Source organism: Aquarana catesbeiana, linkage group LG09 (assembly GCF_042186555.1).
Source record: "Aquarana catesbeiana isolate 2022-GZ linkage group LG09, ASM4218655v1, whole genome shotgun sequence".
NCBI lineage: Eukaryota > Metazoa > Chordata > Amphibia > Anura > Ranidae > Aquarana > Aquarana catesbeiana.
This window is the reverse complement of record NC_133332.1, coordinates 59,854,311-59,878,243: the sequence shown is the minus strand read 5'-3', so window position 1 is coordinate 59,878,243 and position 23,933 is coordinate 59,854,311. Positions and strand designations below refer to the sequence as shown.

At 41.9% G+C, this 23,933-nt stretch overlaps 1 protein-coding gene across 2 annotated transcripts in view; it reads left to right on the top strand.

Moving 5' to 3' along the window:
- LOC141107703 (cytochrome P450 2C8-like) overlaps nt 1–21,888 on the top strand; it is a 42,708-nt gene extending 20,820 nt beyond the window's left edge. The window contains exons 8-10 of one of the 2 annotated variants that reach the window (XR_012235955.1): nt 9,724–9,766; nt 16,848–16,989; nt 21,455–21,586. Coding sequence is in view for 1 of the 2 variants with exons in the window: in XM_073598621.1 (XP_073454722.1) it covers nt 16,848–16,989; nt 21,455–21,636 (324 nt within the window). In the remaining variant the exon portion in view is untranslated. Of the gene's footprint in view, nt 1–9,723; nt 9,767–16,847; nt 16,990–21,454 lie in introns of both variants that reach the window. The other variant, XM_073598621.1, reaches the window with a different exon arrangement.
- The last annotated feature ends 2,045 nt before the right edge of the window (nt 21,889–23,933 follow it).

Genomic DNA, 23,933 nt, shown 5'->3' with positions numbered 1-23,933 from the left:
GTAATGGTTTTGCACAGAGCAGCCCAGATCCCCTTGTTCTCGGGTCCCATACCGGCGCTTCTGACTCCTCTCTCCTGCCAGGTGCCCCCACAGCAAGCAGCTTGCTGTGGGGCATCGAAGCAGGTGAGCTCCTGACCAGCTGCTCTGTGCGTACTTTCTCCTCCATCCCCTCCGTCTCCTGATTGGCTCACTGGCTGTGATTGACAGCAACCACAGCTCCCGCTGCTCCAAAAGCCAATCAGGAGTGAGAGTCCCTGGAGTGCAAGGCTCTCGTGGACATCGCTGGATCGAGAGGGGGCTTAGGTAAGTATTAGAGGGGCTGGGGGGACTGTTGCGCACAGAAGATTTTTTACCTTCATGCATATAATGCATGAAGGTAAAAAACCTTCAGCCTTTACAACCACTTTAAGGTTTGATAATGCACTACTATATGGTGCTCGTGCATATTCTTCCTTGCTCTCTTACTAATCACAATTATTGTGACTGGCCTTGTTCTTGTTCCTCTTCTCATTCCTCCTCTGTGTTCTTGTCCTATGTACCCCCTCCCTCCCCTCTTCCTTTCTCTATACCTGCTACTCTCTGCCATCTTCCTGTGTGCCTCCCCTCTCCCACCCCTTCCCTTCTCTTTCTGGTGGAGAGCCCATTCTCTTCTTATTGCTTTGTTGTTGGCTGTTTTATGCCTTTATGCCTTTACCAGCAGTGTATTATTACATCTTTTTGTAAGAGTTCTCATTACTGATACGGTATGTCTCTGCCATTTACTTTTTTGTCTTGGTTTTAAACTTTCAATAAAGGCCCATTGACATTAAACACTGCATGCTAAAAGAACAACCATCAAATCAACTGCAGAAGGATCGGGAGGGAGAGTGGGAACTTTTCTGAAGAATGGAGGAACTTCAGGTCAATGTCCTCTCCTTGTGTTATTTAGGTAGTCTATCAAGCCATTAACTAGCCTAGCATTCTTTTCTGTTCATGTGCAAAAGCACATTCTCCATTTTCCACCCTCCTTCTAAAAGTAAGTACTCCCTGTCACCAAGGTTTGATGGGCCATTCCCCATTCCTTCTTGTTTCCACTGCGGGTGTTTGATGTCCATACGTATATTAAAGCTTCCTCAGTTCTGGCCCCAGGCCATTATGTTCTTTTGTCTTGTGATTTACATTCTTAATAACCACTTTAGACCTCTGAGCTGCAAGGTTTGTGTCTCAAAACCATTTTGAATACCCTCCCTGGAGATTATTTGCTGTATATTCAGTATGAACATTTTGTTGGAGAAATACCCACCATCACTGTAAGAGCTGATTAATAAAGTGGTAGTAAATCCAAAAGATTTTTTTTTATTTATACCTACAGGTAAGCCTATAATAAGGTATACCTGTAGGTACAGTAAATATCTCTTAAACGTGGATTGTTTATGAGATATTTTCTTTAGTAGCAACCCGTGACGTCACTGCCGCATGTGCACTGTGCTCTCATGGCTCGCGCACGCATGCTCGGGAGTGACATTATCACTGGATAACCCGGAAGGTCATAACCCAGAGGGCAGACCAGATGAAGATGGAAGCCATTTCAGCAGTGACAGCGTGCCACTGGAGGGGGGCTTTGCTTTAAGTCTGTCATAATGTGCTAGCATGCATACTAGCACATTATGACATTGTCCTGCGGGGGCCTAATTTTTTTTCTTTTTTGCATTTTTCTACTGCTTTAATGTAAATATTAATTACCACACTACCCATTGTAACTTGGAGTTCATATTAAAAGTAAATTCTAAAGAAGTGAAGTGCTACATCACCAACAGTCCTGCCCCATAGGGTGTGAAATCAACACAAAATATATCCTAATCAAATCACTTCTAAATAAACCTAAATCCCCACATATACAGAAATCTGTGATAGTACAGTATAAATATTGACCCCAAATGGAGTCTAGAGTGACTGTGGAAGGCTGGGTTCACTCCTATGCAAATTGGATGCGATTTTTCCCAGCATTCAATTCGCACAGCAGGAGATTGTGACCGTCTCTCTATAGAGCCGGTTCACACATCTCCGGTGCAGCTCTGAATTGCACAGGAGTCCTGTGCGTCTTTTGGTCAATTTCAGGTCCAAATTCAGCCAAAAATTCAGGCTGAAATCGTACCTGAAGCGGTGAATGGAGACGCACCGGACTCCTGCTGTGATCTTTAGCCCCGGTTCACACAGGGGCGGCACAACTTGCAGGTCGCCTCACATCGACTTCCACGGCGACTTGCAAAACGACTTCTGTATAGAAGTCTATGCAAGTCGCCCCAAAAGTACAGGAACCTTTTTCTAAGTCGGAGCGACTTGTGTCAATCAAAAACAACCCAACTGGCAATTTTGCGCTCGCTCACAAATAATTAAGCTGCTAACACTACATAAGAATAATGCCCAATAGATCAAAGATATAAACCAAACGTGTAGCGCTGAAGGAAAGATTGAGGCACTTGCAAAATGGCAAGATATGAAGTCAGTGCCCTGTATACAGTATGACAAAAATATAATAAATTATCTCACATTAGAATCATACAAACAAACACATATAATGTATTATAGGAAAGTCCGTGAATGGAAGACTGAATGGGTCACCAATGTTGAGTGATATATGCACCACCTTCACCGACTAAAGGCCACAAAGTCTCTAGGTAGACAACAGATGACCGATTTGTTGCAATTCAAACATATCCAGGATAAATAATGTATGGATGAGTCAACTCCAGTGCATCACACCACAGTGTCTTCACACCCGTGCAAATCACTCAGATAATATAGCTGAAGGCTTACCAGAGGGTTTGAACCCTAAACAGTATACACTGTGAGGGTCAAACCAACTTTTATTGCTCACTGGCAATGATGGGAAGACTTTAACATCATGAAGAGATCACAGGGGTTCCGTGAGGCTATATCTTCTCCAGAAGTGATCAGACATCGTCCCATGTGTGGCTCATAAAGAATATAGAAAGAGCTGGTCTGTGTATCAGACTTGTGTCGCTCCTATTAGAACGGTTCCGTAGTACAGAACGGGAGGTGACTTGTCAGGCGACTAGGTCGCCTGACAAGTCGCCCCTGTGTGAACCGGCACTTAGTGTGAACCCAGCCTAAATCAAATAAATATATATGCAAATGATACTCAAACAATTATACAAAGTGTCCATAACAACCATTTAGCAATAAATGGTAATAATACTTTGCAAACAATAAACATCTAGTCCATTTAATTAGTGCACATGTCCATGCATGCTGTGCAGGTGCTCATACATCAGATGGAAAAGCGATTCCGTGACATTCGTGTACTGCTATATAAATCAGAAGTGCAATCCACTGGTCACACTATGCGCTCAACTCTCGGGGAGACCCTGTCTGGGGTCTACATGCACCTTCCCATAGGGGTATCAATCCAGTGGTCTGCAACTTCCCTGCTCGTCCATGGGCTCCTGTTCCCTTGTATGATGTCCCTTTAATACAGTGCCTTGAAAAAATATTCATACTTACATTTTGTCATGTTGCAAACAAAAACGTAAATGTATTTTATTGGGATTTTATGTGATAGACCAACACAAAGTGGCACATAATTGTGAAGTAGAAGGAAAATGATAAATGGTTTTCAACATTTTTTACATAAATAAATAAATATCTGAAAAGTGTGGCCTGCATTTGTATTCAGCCACCTTTACTCTGATACCTCTAACTAAAATCTAGTGGAACCAATTGCCTTCAGAAGTCACCCAATTAGAAAATAGAGTCCATCTGTGTGTAATTTAATCTCAGTATAAATACTGTACAGCTGTTTTGTGAATCCCTCAGCAGTTTGTTAGAAAACCTTAGTGAACAAACAGCATCATGAAGGCCAAGGAACACACCAGACAGGTTAGGGATAAAGTTGTAGAGAAGGGTTAGGTTATAAAAACCTTATAAAGGGTTAACTTATAAAAAATATCCCAAGCTTTGAACATCTCAGGGAGCACTGTTCAATCCATCATCCAAAAATGGAAAAGAGTATGGTACAACTGCAAACCTACCAAGACATCTGCGTCTACCTAAACTGACAGGCCGGGCAAGGAGAGCATTAATCAGAGAAGCAGCAAATGGCCCATGGTAACTCTGGACGAGCTGCAGAGATCCACAGCTCAGGTGGGAGAATCTGTCCACAGGACAACTATTAGTCGTGCACGCCACAAATCTGGTCTTTATGGAAGAGTGGTAAGAAGAAAGCCATTGTTGAAAGAAAGTCATAAGAAGTCCTGTTTGCAGTTTGCGAGAAGCCATGTGGGGGACACAGCTAACATGCGGAATATGGTGCTCTGGTCAGATAAGACCAAAATTAAATTTTTTGGCCTAAAAGCAATTTGCTAAGGGTGACAGAAAACGAACACTGCACATCACCCTGAACACACCATCCTCACCATGAAACAAGGTGGTGGCAGCATCATGTGGGAATGCTTTTCTTAGGCAGGGACAGGGAAGCTGGTCAGAGTTGATGGGAAGATGGATGGAACCAAATACAGGGCAATCTTAGAAGAAAATTTGTTAGAGTCTGCAAAAGACTTAAGACTGGGGTGGAAGTTCACCTTCCAGCAGGACAACGACCTTAAACATACAGCCAGAGCTACAATGTAATGGTTTAGATCAAAGTATATTCATGTGTTAGAATGGACCAGTCACAGCTCAGACCTATATCCAATTAAGAACATGTGGCAAGACTTGAAAATTGCTGTTTACAGACACTCTCCATCCAATCTGACAGAGCTTGAGCTATTTTGCTAAGAAGAATGGGCAAAAACTTTACTCTCTAGATGTGCAAAGCTGGTAGAGACATAACCAAAAAGACTTGCAGCTGTAATTGCAGTGAAAGGGGGTTCTACAAAGTATTGACTCACCATTTATCATTTTCCGTCCACTTCACAATATGCCACTTTGTGTTGGTCTATCACATAAAATCCCAATAAAATAAATTTATGTTTTTGGTTGTAACATGACATAATGTGTAAAATTTCAAGGGATATGATTACTTTTTCAAGGCACTGTATATACTGTATATATCACGAGAGTAAGGAGAAAACTAACATAGTGTTTATCTGTGTAAAAACTTGGTCTTTATTCAAAATAAAATGTTACACTCACATTTGCTGGTGCACACAGGTGGCTCGCTAGATAAAATTGGGGTGTAGGCTCCCCTTCAGGTCATTAAAACATCTGCAGATCCTCGGCCCTGTATTCCCCAGTGGCTAGCTGTCTGCTTCCTGATTGTGCTTGATGATGTCACAGGCTCTGCTCCGATGCATTTCGTCACTGAACACGTGACTTTATCAAGAGGTAGCCTCTTGTTTGAGTATCATTTGCATATATATTAGTTTGATTTACATAGTCACTTTAGACTCCATTTGGGGTCAATATTTATACTGTTACATATTTCTGTATATGTGGGGATTTAGGTTTATTTACCAGTGATTTGAGTAGGATATATTTTGTGTTCATTTTACACACCATGGGGCAGGACTATTGGTGGGATTTATTTTGATCATTTGATGTGAGAACACAGTTAGTGTTGTAACCTCATATATTTAAAGTGCACATATTTATACATTTTAGGATACACATAGTAGCACAGAAGTTTCCTTATCTTTCTTATTAAAAGTAAACCTTTACTGAGCCTACGCAAACAGGTGGCCCCGTCCCCTCTGACGCCACAGGGAAGCCGTTGGGAATTCCCCGTGCGCCAGAGGAAGGCGGGGTCACCCGGGTACTTCACCATGTGGCCCCGTCCTCAGTTATAAAAGAACTGTCACCTGAGAGGACGGTCATTACGGCGGCTGCCTCCCATGGAGGCGGATCGGTGGCCACATGCCGTGTTTTTTTTTTTCAGTCCGGTGGAGCGAGAGAAGAAGATGAATGGACTTCATGGGACATTTTTATTTTTTTATTTTTTAATAAAGGAATTGTCCCAAGATGTGTCTTGTGGTTTTTTTAACATTTTGACACTTTTTTTGTGAAATGGAAGGGTACAATGTACCCGTTACCATTTCAAACAGGGGGGAGCCAGTATCTAGGGGTCCCCTTGTTAAAGGGGGCTTCCAGATTCCGATAAGCCCCCTGCCCTCAGACCCCCACAACCGCTGGGCAAGGATTGTGGGGATAAGGCCCTTGTCCCCATCAAAGCACCCTCCCCATGTTGAGGGCATGTGGCCTGGTACGGTTCAGGAGGGGGGTGCTCTCTCATCCCCCCCTTTTCCTGCGGCCTGCCAGGTTGCGTGCTTGGATAAGGGTATGGATTTTTGGGGGGACCCCCACACCATTTTTTTTTTAACATTTTGGCGCGGGGTTCCCCTTAAAATCCATACTAGATCTTATTTTGAGGGGAACCCCTACGCCATTTTTTTTTAAATGGCGCAGGGTTCCACTTAATATCCATACCAGACCTGAAGGGCCAGGTGTGGAATTTGGGGGGACCCCCACGCAATTTTTTTTTTAAATTTTGGTTCGGGGTTCCCCTTAATATTCATACCAGACCCAAAGGGCATGGTATAGATTTTTGGGGGGACCCCTATGCCGTTTTTGTCAATGACTTTTATCTGTATTGCCGAGACCTGACAAGTCATTATAGCCGCAAGTAGTTTTAAATGACTTTCTTTCCTTTAGAAATGTCATTTTGTGCAGGGACTGTTCTAAACACGGGAAAAATGCGCAACTTTACAGGTATACTATAGACACCCCCCAGGTACGAAATTTAAAGGAATATTTCACTTTTATTGTTTCACTTTAAGCATTATTAAAATCACTGCTCCTGAAAAAACGTCAGTTTTTAAAACTTTTTTTGCATTGATACATGTCCCCTGGGGCAAGACCCAGGTCCCCAAACACTTTTTATGAAAATAACTTGCATATTAACCCTTAAAATTAGCACTTTTGATTTTTCACGTTTGTATCCCATAGACGGTATTTGCGTGTTCGAACAAATTTTTTGCCTGTTCGCATGTTCTGTTGCGAACCGAAAGGGGAAGTTCTGCTTTTCTTCCTCCTCCCTGCCTCCTCTATCATATTTGGAATGTTTTTTGTTTTTTTTGGGGCAGGTACCTAATTCTGACAGGTATCCACTACCCACTTTTGCTCTGACCAGCTAGGCGATCAAGGAGGAAGTTCTCCCACCCCAACCCACCTGCAACCTCTTGGGACACATCACAGGTCCCAGGAGGCTGCAGGACCATTAAGACAGTGGCTTGTATATGTGCAGGGGAGAGTCAGCTGTGAAGCTGCAAGGAATCGAAGCTGGCTTCCCACAGTAAATTTGCCAGCACTCAGATGCAAAGACCAGCGAAGATGAGGACAACGCTGGATCCTTGGACAGATAAAGGTCCTTTTTTTAAAGAAAAGTCAGCAGCTACAGTATTTGTAGCTGCTGACTTTTATTTTTTTAAGAAACTGAAGCTCCTCTTTAATGACCCAAAGTATTGGATCCAGAAGATCAGCATGACATCCAGGCAATTATCATCTGCAGAATTGTAGGTCAGCAATGGCAATCTAAAAACAAAAAGGATTCCTGTAAAAAGTAAAATAAAAACAAAAACTGGGACTTCATAATTTTTCAAAACAAGAAATGTTTAACAAAGGGGGGGAGATGGGCGGAGCCTAGCGGAGCAGACATGCATTGTTAGAGCTCCACACCGCTGAGGAGAGAAGAGAAGGACAAAGCGGAGCCTGCAGGCTCAAAAGGTATCCATTTGAACCTTTTTGCCCATGGGAACAAACTGTGAAAGTTTGGGCAGGAAATATGGTACTGGGAGGAAACCGTGGCAGAAATAAAAATCACCTCACAAAGAGCTCACAGGCACTCACTGCAGCTGAAGCAGCTCCAGTCACCTCACAAGATACAGCATCAGGGCGCTCTCACAGACAGAAAATGTCACAGCAAGACTCTCCATTTGAGTCAGATACAGAACAAATCCTCTCACAAACTTCTCCACAAGCCTCCTCAGCATCCCCAGTAATATTATTACAATTTGAAAAGATGCTTCATAAGGCTTTAAAACAAACCTCAGACCAAATAACAAAAAGCCTAACCAAAGAAATAAGAGAGCTGGGAAACCGCACCGCAGCCTTAGAAATAAAAATGGATGAAATTGAAATTACAACCCAAGAAAATATAACAGAATTGGAACAATTAAAAGAAGAGAATTTAATACTTCAAACTAAGCTTGAAGATTACGAAAATAGAGCCAGACGTTTAAACTTGCGCATAAGGGGAATACCTGAAACTGTGACAGACCTGCAATCTACAATTACTGCTCTATTACAAGAAGTAAAGCCAGATATCCCTATTGAACGTTTAGAACTGGACAGAGTACACAGAGCCCTCACAGCCAAAAAGAAAGATGGACCCCCACGTGATATAATCACAAAATTTCATTATTACAGAACGAAAGAACAAATACTAATTGCTGCAAGAGAAAAAAAGGAACTTAATTTTCAAGGACACAATTATCAAATTTTTGCTGACCTATCCCAACTTACTATTACTAAAAGACGATCCATGAAACCCCAACTAATGGAACTGCAACGCCACAACATTATGTATCAATGGGGCTTCCCCTTTTCAGTCAGATTTAACTACCAAGGTACAATTTACAGAAGCAGATCAGCAGATGAACTACAACAAACCCTTTTAAAATTAAATCTGACAGAACCCACAAGCAGCAACTCTCCCACACGCAGAAGAATGGCATCATCTTCACCTTCAGGCAGCACCCAGAAAATTTCAGAACAAAATGGGAATCATCATTCTCATAAAAGAGCCGTTATGCCACATCATCCATGGACCAAGAAGATTCAATGGACTGACATCCTAATTCCTGATATCTCTTCATTTATTATACTAAGAGATGGTTCTCTATAAAAAACCTGTATTTATAACTGAATGTAACTGCATTCTGATAGTCACACACTGTGTGGGATCATGTTACATTCCAGTTATATTTCTTATTGCTTCTGATTCATATAGCCTTAGAATATATAAGTGAAATAAGGAAATTCTTGTTCAGTTATATATTATCAGGTAATAACAATAGATTTATTACTTTTTAGGACAAATATGTTCAATAATCCAGAAGTAATGGAAGCTTTTTCTTTTTTTTTTTTCTTAAAACAAATATATTATTACCTAACTAGTTCCTAGAATTATGTTTTTGTTTATTCTAATCTGAAGCAATACAACCTCAATTTTATGAGTTAACATATCTAAACAGTTACATATGAATAAAATATATAATTGTTTACTCTAAAAGGGTTAAAATCCCCAAATAATTCAAACTATCTTCATCAATACCAAAGTTATTAACAGTACCTTTCTAGCTGAATTATTTAGCCTAGGGCAAGACTAACCATATACAACCACCCTGGAATAAATAATTTCAACAAAAACTATATTCTGCACTCCAATTAATGAAACATCATTTTGATGTCTTTTGACATAGCACCTCTCTCCTGTAAGCGGAAGATCCGTGTACCCCCATTAGCCCTCCTCATTCTCCCAACCATATTATGTGGGAGTGTGACGAAGGAACTTATTCCCCTGAGAGAGATATTTATTCTCTTTCACGGGTAAATTGTGATTACTTGCAAAAAATAATTTATACAATGTATCATCTAATCTCATATGTTTTTTGTTTACTCTTTACTCCAGAATTCACTGGTTTCTTTTCTATCTTTTCATCTCTTCAGTCCACACAGGTTGATCTGCGCAGTCAGCTCTACATAACAAAAAGTAAGTCAAAACTATTTGATCTGTTGCCATGACACCACTGAATATACTTTCCCTGAATGTTCAGGGAATAAATGTCCCTCAAAAAAGGACCAAAGCCTTCCGTACTTTCCATAACAAGAAGGCTCACATAGTATGCCTCCAAGAAACACACTTCACCAAAGATTCTACTCCAAAATATATTTCTCCTTTTTATCAACAAATTTACACGGCTTCTGCCTGTACCAAACAAAGGGGTACTCTAATTGCATTTCACCGATCCACACCATTCACCTTATCATCAGAAATTAAAGACCCAGAAGGTAGATACCTGATACTCATGGGTTATATAATGGATACAGCAATCACGGTGATTTCCTACTATGCTCCTAACAAACAACCTACACCATTCCTCTCACATATATTACAAGTGATTAATACACACAAAATAGGAACAGTGATAATGTGTGGGGATTCGAACCAGGTCCTCCTCCCATTTCTAGATAAATCACCTTTTACACCATCCAAAATAACCTCTAGATTACCTTTTTCTCAACTTCTTTCCAAATACAATCTGGTAGATTCGTGGAGAGAAGTAACCCAATGAAAAAGAAATTCACTTATTTCTCGCACCCTCATCAAACCTTCACCAGAATAGATCATATTTTTCTAACAATAGGAATGTTACCAGAAATTATTGCATCAGATATAATTCCGATTCCGTGGTCTGACCATAATGCAGTATACACTACTATAGCCTCAGCCATACCAAAAGCACATGACCCAACGTGGTACTTACCAGACATAATGCTCAAACACCCACTACATCAGATGGCCATTGAACAAGCTTTAAAGAAATACATATCAATTAATAATACAACAGACATCTCCCCAATAACACTGTGGGAAGCTCATAAGCCTGTCTTGCGTGGTACAATACAAAGACAAATGGCACTATTTAAACGGGAACGCAAAAATCTAGCAAAAAAACTAGAACTCAATTTTAATGCAGCCTACATATCATTCCAAGATAATCCATCTCAGAGTACAAAATCTCATCTGCAAAAATCTAGATTGGAATACGATCTATTTCTCACTGAGTCAGTTGATAAATCCCTCAAACGCTCCAAACACAATTTCTACAGTACCTGACCGCGAGATTGTGTTTCCAGCGCGATACCATCGCGCTGGTTCTCGGCGACAGGGTACTGTGAATGTCGCGCTGGCTCGCTCATCGGGAAAGGAAAACTTTGTTTTCCTTCCGCGATGAGTGACAGGCAGCGCTGACAGCTGTCTGGTATGAATCCTGAGGCGGGAACACCGCGCCAAATTTTAAATGAAAAAACCGGCGTGGGTTCCCCCCTCGGAGGCATACCAGGCCCTTAGGTCTGGCATGGATTGTAAGGGGAACCCCCTATGCCGAAAAATCGGCGTGGGGGTCCCCCCCAAATCCATACCAGACCCTTATCCGAGCATGCAGCCCGGCCGGCCAGGAAAGGGGGTGGGGACGAGCGAGCGCCCCCCCCCTCCTGAGCCGTACCAGGCCGCATGCCCTCAACATGGGGGGGTGGGTGCCTTGGGGGAGGGGGGCGCCCTGCGGCCCCCCCACCCCAAAGCACCTTGTCCCCATGTTGATGAGGACAAGGGCCTCTTCCCGACAACCCTGGCCGTTGGTTGTCGGGGTCTGCGGGCGGGGGGCTTATCGGAATCCGGGAGCCCCCCTTAATAAGGGGGCCCCCAGATCCCGGCCCCCCACCCTGTGTGAATAAGTTTGGGGTACATGGTACCCCTACCCATTCACCTAGGGAAAAGTGTCAATGTAAAAAAAAACACACTACACAGGTTTTAAGAATAATTTATTAGTCAGCTCCGGGGGTCTTCTTCCGACTTCGGGGGGTCCCCTTCCGACTTCTCCCGGTGTTCGGCCTCTTCTCCCGGTGTTCGGCCTCTTCTCCCGGGCCCCACCGCTATCTTCTTCCAGCTCTATTGCCAGCGAGGGGCCCGGTCTGCTGCCGCTGTCTTGTCGCCGCTGTCTTGTCGCCGCTGTCTTGTCGCCGCTGTCTCGCCGCCGCTGTCTTGCCGCTTCTTCTCTTCTTTTCTTCTTCCCCGATGTTGACACGACGCTCTCTCCGACTCGAATGCTGTGTGCGAGCTGCGGAGCCATTTATATAGGCGGTAACCCCGCCCCCTTACGACGTCATGGTCCCAGCATGCGCAGGGACTCTGGCGTCATAAGGGGGCGTGACCCCAGAGTCCCTGCGCATGCTGGGACCATGACGTCGTAAGGGGGCGGGGTTACCGCCTATATAAATGGCTCCGCAGCTCGCACACAGCATTCGAGTCGGAGAGAGCGTCGTGTCAACATCGGGGAAGAAGAAAAGAAGAGAAGAAGCGGCAAGACAGCGGCGGCGAGACAGCGGCGACAAGACAGCGGCGACAAGACAGCGGCGACAAGACAGCGGCAGCAGACCGGGCCCCTCGCTGGCAATAGAGCTGGAAGAAGATAGCGGTGGGGCCCGGGAGAAGAGGCCGAACACCGGGAGAAGAGGCCGAACACCGGGAGAAGTCGGAAGGGGACCCCCCGAAGTCGGAAGAAGACCCCCGGAGCTGACTAATAAATTATTCTTAAAACCTGTGTAGTGTGTTTTTTTTTACATTGACACTTTTCCCTAGGTGAATGGGTAGGGGTACCATGTACCCCAAACTCATTCACACAGGGTGGGGGGCCGGGATCTGGGGGCCCCCTTATTAAGGGGGGCTCCCGGATTCCGATAAGCCCCCCCGCCCGCAGACCCCGAAACCAACGGCCAGGGTTGTCGGGAAGAGGCCCTTGTCCTCATCAACATGGGGACAAGGTGCTTTGGGGTGGGGGGGCCGCAGGGCGCCCCCCTCCCCCAAGGCACCCACCCCCCCATGTTGAGGGCATGCGGCCTGGTACGGCTCAGGAGGGGGGGGGCGCTCGCTCGTCCCCACCCCCTTTCCTGGCCGGCCGGGCTGCATGCTCGGATAAGGGTCTGGTATGGATTTGGGGGGGACCCCCACGCCGATTTTTCGGCATAGGGGGTTCCCCTTACAATCCATGCCAGACCTAAGGGCCTGGTATGCCTCCGAGGGGGGAACCCACGCCGGTTTTTTCATTTAAAATTTGGCGCGGTGTTCCCGCCTCAGGATTCATACCAGACAGCTGTCAGCACTGCCTGTCACTCATCGCGGAAGGAAAACAAAGTTTTCCTTTCGCGATGAGTGAGCCATCTCGGCGCTGGCCCCTGCGACGGGGCTCGTAGGTGTCAAATCTCGCCGAGAAGTGCGGCGAGATTGACACAATATCGCGGTCACCTACTGTACATGAATACAAACAAACCAGGTACATATTTGGCTCGGGCATTAAATTCAACTAACAAATCTTTCAAACCAATACGTTTGAAATTATCAAAAAATGTTTATACTTGTAATCCAGTTAAAATAGTCCATAAATTTCACTCACATCTCGCAACTTTATACAAGACAAACAATGAATTTAATCCTACAGAGGCTGAATCCTTCTTCTCAAAAATAACCTTACCTGAGTTATCTCAGAATCAAAAAAGCAGTTTGGATGAGCCTATAACTATAGATGAAGTTGCTAACGCCATAAAAGACCTAAAACTTAACAAAAGACCAGGCCCAGACGGCTACTCGGCTTTATACTATAAAACATTCTCAGAAATACTCTCTCCCATTCTCACTGAAACTTTTAACAAACTTCTAGATGGACATTCTTTTCGGCAAGAAAAACTAATGGCAATTGTTTGTATGATCCCAAAACCCCTTTCTGATGATACTTCCTGTGTGAATTATCGGCCTATCTCTCTGTTAAACCTCGATATTAAATTATTAGCAAAAATAATAGCAAAACGCCTCAATCGCATTATAGCAAAATTAATACATAGAGATCAAGTAGGCTTCATGCCAAATAGACAGGCAGGCGATAATATACGCAGGGCAGTGTTATTGGCACATATTGCTAAAAAACGGAAAATCCCTTTATGTTTTCTATCACTCGATATTAAGAGGGCATTTGACACAGTATCCTGGCAATATATGCAATATTCATTACAAAAATGGGGTTTTGGACCCCACTTTTTAACATGGATCAAAGCATTATATAATAAACCCAAAGCCTATATAAAATATGCTGGATACAAATCTGATACCTTTAATATCGAAAGAGGTACCCGACAGAGTTGCCCATTATCTCCCTTATTATTTGCCCTTATACTCCAACCCATGGCCCAATACATCAGAACAAACCAAACTATAACTGGCATTGAAGTAGGAGGTATTACACACAAATTATGTATATTTGCAGACGATATATTACTTTTTCTATCATCACCACAGGTCTCTGGTCCTAACTTAATACCAGCTCTTGATGGATTTGCAGCCCTATCCGGCCTTATGATTAATCCTAAGAAATGCCTAATGCTTAATATTTCACTCACAAACATGGAATTGATCCCGGCTAAGGCTGCACTCCCATTCACATGGGCAGAAAAATCAATCCCATATCTTGGAATTCATTTAACAGCATCTCATTCTGACTTATTCTCAACCAATTATCCTCCTGTATTAAGACAGATCACAAATCTAATAAAACAATGGTCGCAACTTCCTTTATCCTGGATAGGGAAGATTAATGCAATCAAAATGACTATTCTACCCAAATTGCTTTATCTATTCAGAGTCCTCCCTATTCCAATTCCTTCCTATTTTTTGAGAATAGTACAAAAAAGAGCAACTTTGTTTATATGGGGCTCTTCTAAACCACGTATACCTATACACACACTACATCTTCCCAAAAATAAAGGAGGCCTGGGATACCCTAATTTTACTAACTACTACAGAGCAGCACATTTGGCCAGTCTGTCCAAATACCATGCAAAACAGGAAATTCCATTATGGGTATTTATAGAGGCTTCAGAAAATGACCCTCTATTAATATCAAACTTATTATGGCTTGATCCTAAAGACCGCTTTAAAATTCATAATCCCATAACTAAACACTTCTTATCTCTCTGGGATAAACTAAAAACCAAATATCAGTTACAATCTCCACACAATCCTCTCCTTTCTTTTATCAGAAATCCGGCCTTTTATCCGGCATGGATCTACCCAAATTCTTTTAAAGCTTGGACAACATCAGGCATTCAGACACTAAATGACTTCATAGCATCTAAATCATTCCTTTCATTCCCATCGCTTAGAGAAAAATATGATCTACCAAACTCTGAGATATTTAGATATCTCCAAATCAAAAATTTCTATACACCATTCCTAAAGGGGGATACACCATTATCCCAATTATCCATTTTTGAATCAATCTGTACAAAATATCCATTTGCTAAAGGTACAATTTCATCACTTTATAATCAATTATATGGAGTAGTAAATCTTAATAGACCCCCTTACGTTCAGAGGTGGGAGGAGGACCTGGGACGAACTTTAGAAGACACGGACTGGTCTAACATATGGCTCACATCTAAGTCATCTTCACCCAACATCTTAGCACTGGAGACAAATTATAAAGTCCTAACTCGCTGGTACCTTGTACCCGCTAGAGTGGCAAAATATTCACCTAATACCTCAGCTCTTTGTTTTCGAGGATGCCCAGAAATAGACACACATTTACACATATGGTGGACGTGCCCAGTAATCCAAACCTTCTGGAAGGAAGTCTTCGTGATTGCATCTAAAATATTTAAAAAATAATACAACCAGATCCATATATAACTTTACTTAATCTAAAACCGGAATGGTTAACACTCTCTCAATTCAAACTTATGATCCAACTAATAACGGCTGCAAAACAAACAGTGGCCAAGGCATGGAAATCTCCTACATTGGTACTAGCAGAAACAATTCACAGAATGAATAATACAATGTCCCATGCTAAGATGGTAGCCATCGATCAAAATCAAATTCCAAAATTTGAAAAACTTTGGCATCCTTGGATAAAACAACAGTTCCTGTCAAACTTCAATGACTCTGTCCTGTTGCCATGGTAACAGTTTAAATGACTTACAGAGACACCCATTCTAAGGCTTCAAAGAGAACTAAAAAGAATAATAAACTGACGAGCGGGACAACCTTGTGGACCATACCTCTACCTTTCTACCCTTTTTCTTCTTTCTCTTTCCTTTTCTCCACCTTACGATTAAAGCTCATTATCAGAATTTATTTGACCTATATACACTCTACCTGTAAACAATATGTATAGTAGGTATAAATCATTTAAATACCTACAAAAGTAACTAAGGAAATGATATATATCTTTAATTTAGGTTTATGTGAACCCAATGTTTAATATTTGAAATTTCATGATATTTACCTATATAAACCCTACTGTAAAACAATGAGCTTACTTTATAGATCCTTGTAAACTTACTTTATGTATCTATATAATATTGTATACTCAATAAACTTCTTTTGACAAGGAAATGTTTAACAAAAATGTAATTGCAGCTAGAGCTATGATAATATAGTTTGTGAGGAAAATAGAGCTGCACGATTAATCGTTAAAATAATCCCGATCTCAATTCAACCCCCCTCCTAATCAGCTATTTCCATGATCCTATGTAAACAGTGCAGAGCGAAGCTGTCAAAAAAAGCTGGCAAATGTTTATCAACATTCCTCAGCCCTGAAAGATAAAGAAGAGATACATTGCATCTTTTGGTTCTTTTAGATCAAAGGAATGAACTTTGGTCGGTAAATGAGGGCAGTTTAACCTCTTAACCGCTTACTGACCAGCCGCCATCATTATACTGCACGATCCCACGAACCGTTGTAGCTGGACGTCGGCCCCTTTAAGCGGGATAGCAGGCGCGCGCACACCCGCTGCACTGCAGGGGTGACAATGCACGTGGCTTGCGGTCGCGATCACGGGCACAAGAGGCAGAACAGGGACGTGTTGTGATTCTTGTGATTCTCATTTTGTCCAGAATCGTGCAGCTCTAGAAGAAAATGGAATAAATAGGTCAAATTAAATGATTTATGTGCTAGGTTGTTACTATTGATATTAATGAGTTGCATGATTGATATCAGTGTTTTTAACTTCTTACATTTTAGGGTACAACAGTCTCCCCATTGATTTCTTCTGTGCTAAAGGACCCAAAATATTTTAGGCACCCAGAAAAGTTTGATCCTGGACACTTCCTGGATGAAGATGGACATTTCAGGAACAATGATGCCTTCACACCATTCTCTATAGGTAAAATAACAAACCATTTATCTGATATTAAATTTACCAAAGCATAGTCCATACTCCTGTTAACACACCCTATAAGATAGAAACTCTGCATAGGGCTTCATAGTCACTGTGAGGTCTACTGTACCCATTCTCCACCACTTGCTTTACGATTTTCAAAAATTGATACCATTTCTGTGACATTTAAAGTGAATTTGTGGCCAGGCTATGGACATGTAAATATTAGTGCACTCTTAAAAGACAGTAAACAAGCTTTAAAACAAGCCTTTGTTGACCTCTGTAGCTATAGACACTGTATAACAATTCATTCTCAAAGTTCACAAGGGAACTGAAGTAATTCTCCCAGCAGCTCAGCTCATACAAAATGCACTGTTATGCACAAAGCATACCAACACCCTCTCGTACCTCTCTGTTGGTAAGGCTGTCCGACACTGCGATGGGTCAGTAGTAAATCATTAGGAGTGGGAGGGCATAGGTCATAGCTGGAGAACATGGACTGTGGTCACAATTTTTACATCAGGGTAACCTGATTTGGGGTTTGTACAGAAGCTGATAACTTCGATGCAAGGTTCTGAAGAAGACCGATATACAGTACATTGTAATTGGCAGGTCAGGTTGAGAGGTTATAAAATTTGAATCCTCTACTACAACTGTTTACAATGACCTGTTGTTAGTCCATACATAAATAAAGCATAGGTCTGGGCAAGTTCCGGTTTATAAAGTTTTCTGAATTGCAGAAATCACTGGCTGCCTATTGTGGCATGCGGATGCCACAAGACAGTGTTTTTAAAATCCAGTCTTTAAGTACCCCAAGAAGGTAATGTTGATAGAGTTTTTCTCAGATTAAACATCCATGCACCTGCACTTTCTGCAGTTCCCCAATATCCTTTTTATGAACTGGTGCCCAAAACTGAACTGCGTATTCCAGATGAGGTCTTACTAATGATCTGTACAGGAGCAAAACGAGATCTCTCTCTCTCTGCAGTCCATACCTCTCTTAATACAAGAAAGGACTTTGGAGCTTGGCATTGCATGATATTATTAAGCTTATTATCTACCAGAACACCCAGATCCTCCTCCACTACAGATTCCCCCAGTTGTATTCCCCCTAGTATGTATGATGCATGCATATTCTTAGCCCCCAAGTGCATAACTTTACATTTATCTACATTAAAGTGAATGTAAACCCAATGTCATCCTTTCTAAACTACTGCCATAGGGGTTATCTATAAGGATATACATGCCTCCTGCATGTATCCTTACCTGTCAAATATCTCCCCTCTGTCTGTTATTTGACCCAAAAAACTGCATATTCTGTGGGTGGGTCTGTTGTCTGGAGCTCGGTGGGTGGAGTCGTGATGTCAGTAGACTCCCCGCCCACCTCTACACTCCCCTGTGTATTTCTAACACTGAACTTCTGCTATGATCTCTAACATCCAGTGAAAAGACAGGAAAGTAACCACATGACTTCAGCACGCCAAATCATGCTGAGGTGTGGAACAGCCAAGCCTTGCAGAGCTGCTGAAGAAAGGAGTGGGGGAGGGAATTAAAAAATAATGCATGTGTCTTAGGCTGTCACTCACAGCAAGGGGGAGAATTTGACAAAGTTTTTCTCAGTTTGTCAAGAATTATCTCACTGAACAATAAAAGAGGATTGCTCAGAGATGGATTAACTCTGTGTGGCAAGACTGGGTTCAAATGATAGGAAATCTTATACTCTACAGTATGATATAAAAAAATATTTTTTTTTCGGGTTTACATCCACTTTAAACCTCATTTTCCACCTAGTTGCCCAATTAAACAGTGCATTGAGATCAGCTTGTAAGTTGGAGACATCCTGTAGGGATGTTATTCCACTGCATAGGTTGGTGTCATCTGCAAACACTGAAATGGTACTTTTAATCCCAAACCCTATATAATTTCTAAAGATATTAAAAAGTACGGGTCCCAACACTGAACCTTGGGGTACACCACTGATAACCTTAGACCATTCATAGTATGAATCATTAACCACTACTCTCTGAATTCGGTCTTTTAGCCAGTATTCTATCCATGTGCAAACTGATATTTCCAAGCCTGTAGACTTTACCTTATACATTAGCCGTGTGTGGGGAACTGTGTCAAACACTTTTGCAAAATCCAAGTATACCATGTTTACAGCCACCCCTCTGTCCAAGGTTTTACTTACCTCCTCATAAAAAAGAAATCAGATTTGTCTGACAACTTCTGTCTTTCATGAACCCATGCTGTCTGTTACTTAGAATATTTTTTTCCAGCAAGAACTCATCTATGTGGTCTTTTATTAAACTCTCCAGTATCCTCCTAACCATAGAATATAAACTAACAGGTCTATAGTTATTATTATTATTATTATTATTATTATACGAGATTTATATAGCGCCAACAGTTTACGCAGTGCTTTACAATGTATAAGGGGGACAACACAATTACAGTACAGTTCAATACAAAAGGTACAGGAGGGCCCTGCTCGTAGAGCTTACATTCTAAAGGGAGCGGGTGGTGGTACAAAAGGTAATAGCTGCAAAGAATGATTTGATGGGGGTGGCTCAGGGACAGTTATGTGGGTGTGGGATAGGCTTTCCTGAATAAATTAGCTTTCAGGGATCTCCTAAAGGTGGACAGGGTAGGGGCTGATCGGACATACTGGGGCAGGGAATTCCAGAGGATAGGAGAGGCTCCTGAAGGCGAGCATGGGAGCTGGAAAGCAGGAGGTCCTGGGAGGAGCGGAGGGGGCGATTTGGGCGATATCTGCAGATGAGGTTGGTGATGTAGATGGGGGCGATGTTGTGAATGACCTTGTATGTTATGGTTAGCATTTTGAATTTTACACGGTGGGGTAGGGGAAGCCAGTGAAGGGATTGGCAGAGAGGAGCAGCAGTCACGGATCGATTAGTGAGGTGTATTAGTCTAGCAGCAGCATTCATAATAGACTGAAGGGGGGATAGCCTGCTTAAGGGTAGGCCATTAAGGAGAGAGTTGCAGTAGGAAAAGAGATGCAGCTCACAAACGCTCCCCGATCCAAAGCTATACCGCCCTAATGAGAACTTGTTCCAGGTGCTGGCTTTGCGTGGATTGCAGTGGAGTAAGGAAAATCCTGGATAGCCGCTACGAATAAGCATCCTATGATGTGAAACGCGTTAGCATATTTATAACCCTGTACCTTCCTCTCAATTGACTGTATTTTGGATTTTTACTTCAATAAAGATGTTTCCTCTTCAGAGTGCAGAGAGGTGCAGTAGTCAAGGCGGGAAATAATCAAGGAGTGAATAAGTTGCTTTGTGGTGTCATTAGTCAGGAAGGGTCGAATTCTGGAGATGTTGCGGAGGTTAAGGCGGCAGGATTTAGCCAGTGATTGGATATGGGGGCTGAAGGAGAGGTCAGAGTCAAGGATTACACCCAGGACCCTGGCATGTGTGGAGGGACCAATGGCTGTGTTGTTGATATTAATGGTGAAGTCACAGGAGGGGGACCGTGAAGGAGGAAATATAACAAGCTCAGTTTTAGAAAGATTAAATTTGAGGAAGTGGTGTGACATCCATACCGATATGTCATTCAGCAACTTTAAGATCCGTGAGGAGATAGAGGGGGTGAGTTGAGGAGTGGAGAGATAGATCTGTGTGTCTATAGTTACTTGGTCTATAGTTCTATATATAACTATAGAACTATAGAACTATATAACTATAGTTCTATATACAGTTCTATAGGTCTATAGTTACTTGGTAAAGACTTTGAACCTTTTTAAATATAGGCACCACATTGGCCCTAATAATGTCAATTGCTACCTTTAATTACTGATACTATGGGGCTATGGGGTTGATTTACTAAAGGTAAATAGTCTGTGCACCTGCAAGTGCACTCACCTGCAATTGCTCTACATCTGAGGGGAACATGCAAGGAAAATTTAAAAAAATGCATTATTGCTTGCACATGATCAGAGTTTACCCTCATTTCAGAGCTTTACCTATAATCTAGAGCAACTGCCCTTGAAATGCACTTCTAGTGCACAGCATATTTGCCTTTAGTAAATCAACCCCTATGTATTTATACAAGGCTTCTCCATACTGCTGCAGAGAGAACTCTATGAATGGAGTAGAGGCAAGTCACATGACTGATAGGACACATGGCCAGACTTTACTCCCATAATTTCTTCTCTTTTAACTGTCATTAATTTTACTGTATAAACCTTCCACTGGCTTTGAAATCTAAAAACAAGCTGAGCGCTAGGCACATGTAAAGCACATTGCTGTGCTTTGTTGATGTGTGTTTTTTTGTAAGCAGTGATATGCTTTGCGGATGGATCCCCATGTATTTATTGCTCATATTTACGTAGCTCATGGTTAGTGTTTGGCTGAAGCCATTTATTATCAATCAACTGTGTTTAATCTTTTTAAATCATAATGACTTGTATGATGGTTATTCCTATAACAGACTATTCTGTTACCCACAGGGAAAAGAAGTTGTTTTGGAGAGGGTTTGGCTCGAATGGAGATCTTTATTTTCCTTACCACCATACTTCAGAAGCTTCAGCTGAAGACAAACAAAGCTCTAGAAGATATTGAAATAACCCCAGAACCTGGAAAAAATGGTGTTATAGTGAGAACATATCAACTGCAGGTGGAACCACGATAATGACACCATGGAGAAGATAATGAAAATGGAAACAGCTGAAAGTACTTGAATTATAGGATTATGTGTAACAAGTTTGTTTCATCTTCATACACTAAACATTTTCTTTTTTTGCGCTTGATTTTTGATAATTTATAATGAAATGTAATTAATAAAATATGAATACAAAAATGCACACACATTTCTTAATCTCAAAATAAGTATAAAAAGAATAAATAAAAGTATTATAAATAGTGTCAGAATACTAGTGCAATCAAATGCTAGGTTCATTTATTCAATAAAGGCCACTTCCAATCACCTATAGCGGGAGAAAACCCCAGACTGTGTGTGCTATATGTCCACATCCCAGCAAATCATGTACTGTACCACTATGAACAGAATATGTAGTAATATACATTGTGTGGACATATAGAAAAGAATCTGAGTACCATAAAAACAATGTTATTATGTACCATTAAAAATCTATTACACAACATTAAAAATTACTTTCCACATAGAGGTTCAAAACATGCAAAGATTCCGATTACAGATCACATGTGGACTCAACACATTTCGGGAATCCTTCTTCAGGATCACATGTGACAGAACACAACACACTGGACCCATCTAATCTTTAACAGAGTAATATCAGCCAGTAGAGTAGACTGGAATTGATAGCATGTGTATGTTGCTCATAGAGGGGCAAATGAGTAAGCCAAGGTGAAGCCACTGCCACTCAGGTGGAAAATTCAGGTACATTAAGTAAACAGGCAATGGTCTTATACACATAATGTTAAAATAAAAGCACCATCTTCCCAATGGGGAACCATCCAGACCCAATGTGAGTAAGTCACCATAAAGGCATCATGATAGTCCAAGTAGTCAAGGCACATATATTCCAAAGAGGTGCTCTTGATAAGTATCTTGGAAACAAACTCATTTCACATGGATCCAGCCTTTCAACCACTACATTACATCAGTCGCAAAAAAACACCTGTGGGAAAAAAGCAAAAAAATATACTTACTATACACCCAGCTTTCATACTAAAGTAGATAATGTCATGGTCCTTTCTGCAAGATCTCAGTGTGTATCCCAAATCTCATGAGAAGGCAAATCTCACCTGCAGCACACTGCAGGATCATTCTTTTCTGATATTTGGAAACTCCGCATTCTCAGGATCTTGCTTAAATGATCATGACATTACTTACACATAGACACCACATTTTTTAAGTTGTCTGTAACCACTTAAGCCCCGGACCATTTTGCTGGCCAAAGACCAGAGCACTTTTTGCGATTCGGCACTGCGTAACAATTGCGCAGTCGTGTGACGTGGCTCTCAAACAAAATTGACATCTTTTTTTCCCACAAATAGAGCTTTCTTTTGGTGTTATTTAATCACCTCTGCGGTTTTTATTTTTTACGCTATAAACAAAAAAATAGCAACAATTTTGAAAAAAAAAACGCATTCTTTTTTGCTTTTTGCTATAATAAATTTCCCCCAAAAATATATAAAAAAACATTTTTTTTCCTCAGTTAGGCCGATACGTATTCTTCTACATATTTTTGGTAAAAAAAATTGCAATAAGCGTTTATTGATTGGTTTGCGCAAAAGTTATAGCATCTACAAAATAGGGGATAGTTTTTATGGCATTTTTATTAATTTTTTTTTTTACTAGTAATGGCGGCGATCAGCGATTTTTATCATGACTGCAACATTATGGTGGAAACGTCGGACAATTTTGGTGCGATTTTGGGACCATTTACATTTATACAGCGATCAGTGCGATTAAAATTGCATTGATTACTGTGTAAATGTGACTGGGAGTGAAGGGGTTAACACTAGGTGGCACTGTAGGGGTTAAATGTTTCCTAGGGAAGTGTTCTAACTGTAGGAGGGATGGGCTAGCTGTGACACATCACTGATCATAGCTCCCGATCACAGGGAGCTATGATCATTGACACTGTCACTAGGCAGAATGGGGAGATGCTTGTTTACATTAGCATCTCCCCGTTCTACCTCTCCATGAGATGATCACGGGTATCCCCGCGGACGAGTTCGCGGGACCCGCGACCCGACTCACAGAGCTCCCGGCCGGCACCCGCACCACCGGCGGCGCGCACGCGATGGCACGGCGGCAAATTCAAAGGGACGTACATTTGCCCAGCCGTGCCATTCTGCTGACGTACATCGGCGTGCGCCAGTCGGGAACCCGGTTAATGTAGTAATTAAAAATTTGGAGGTGGCCAGTGCTGAATAAGAGGACTTTGCATTTGGGTGCAAAGTCTGCACTGGTGTACCAAAAAAATGTTATAGGACCCA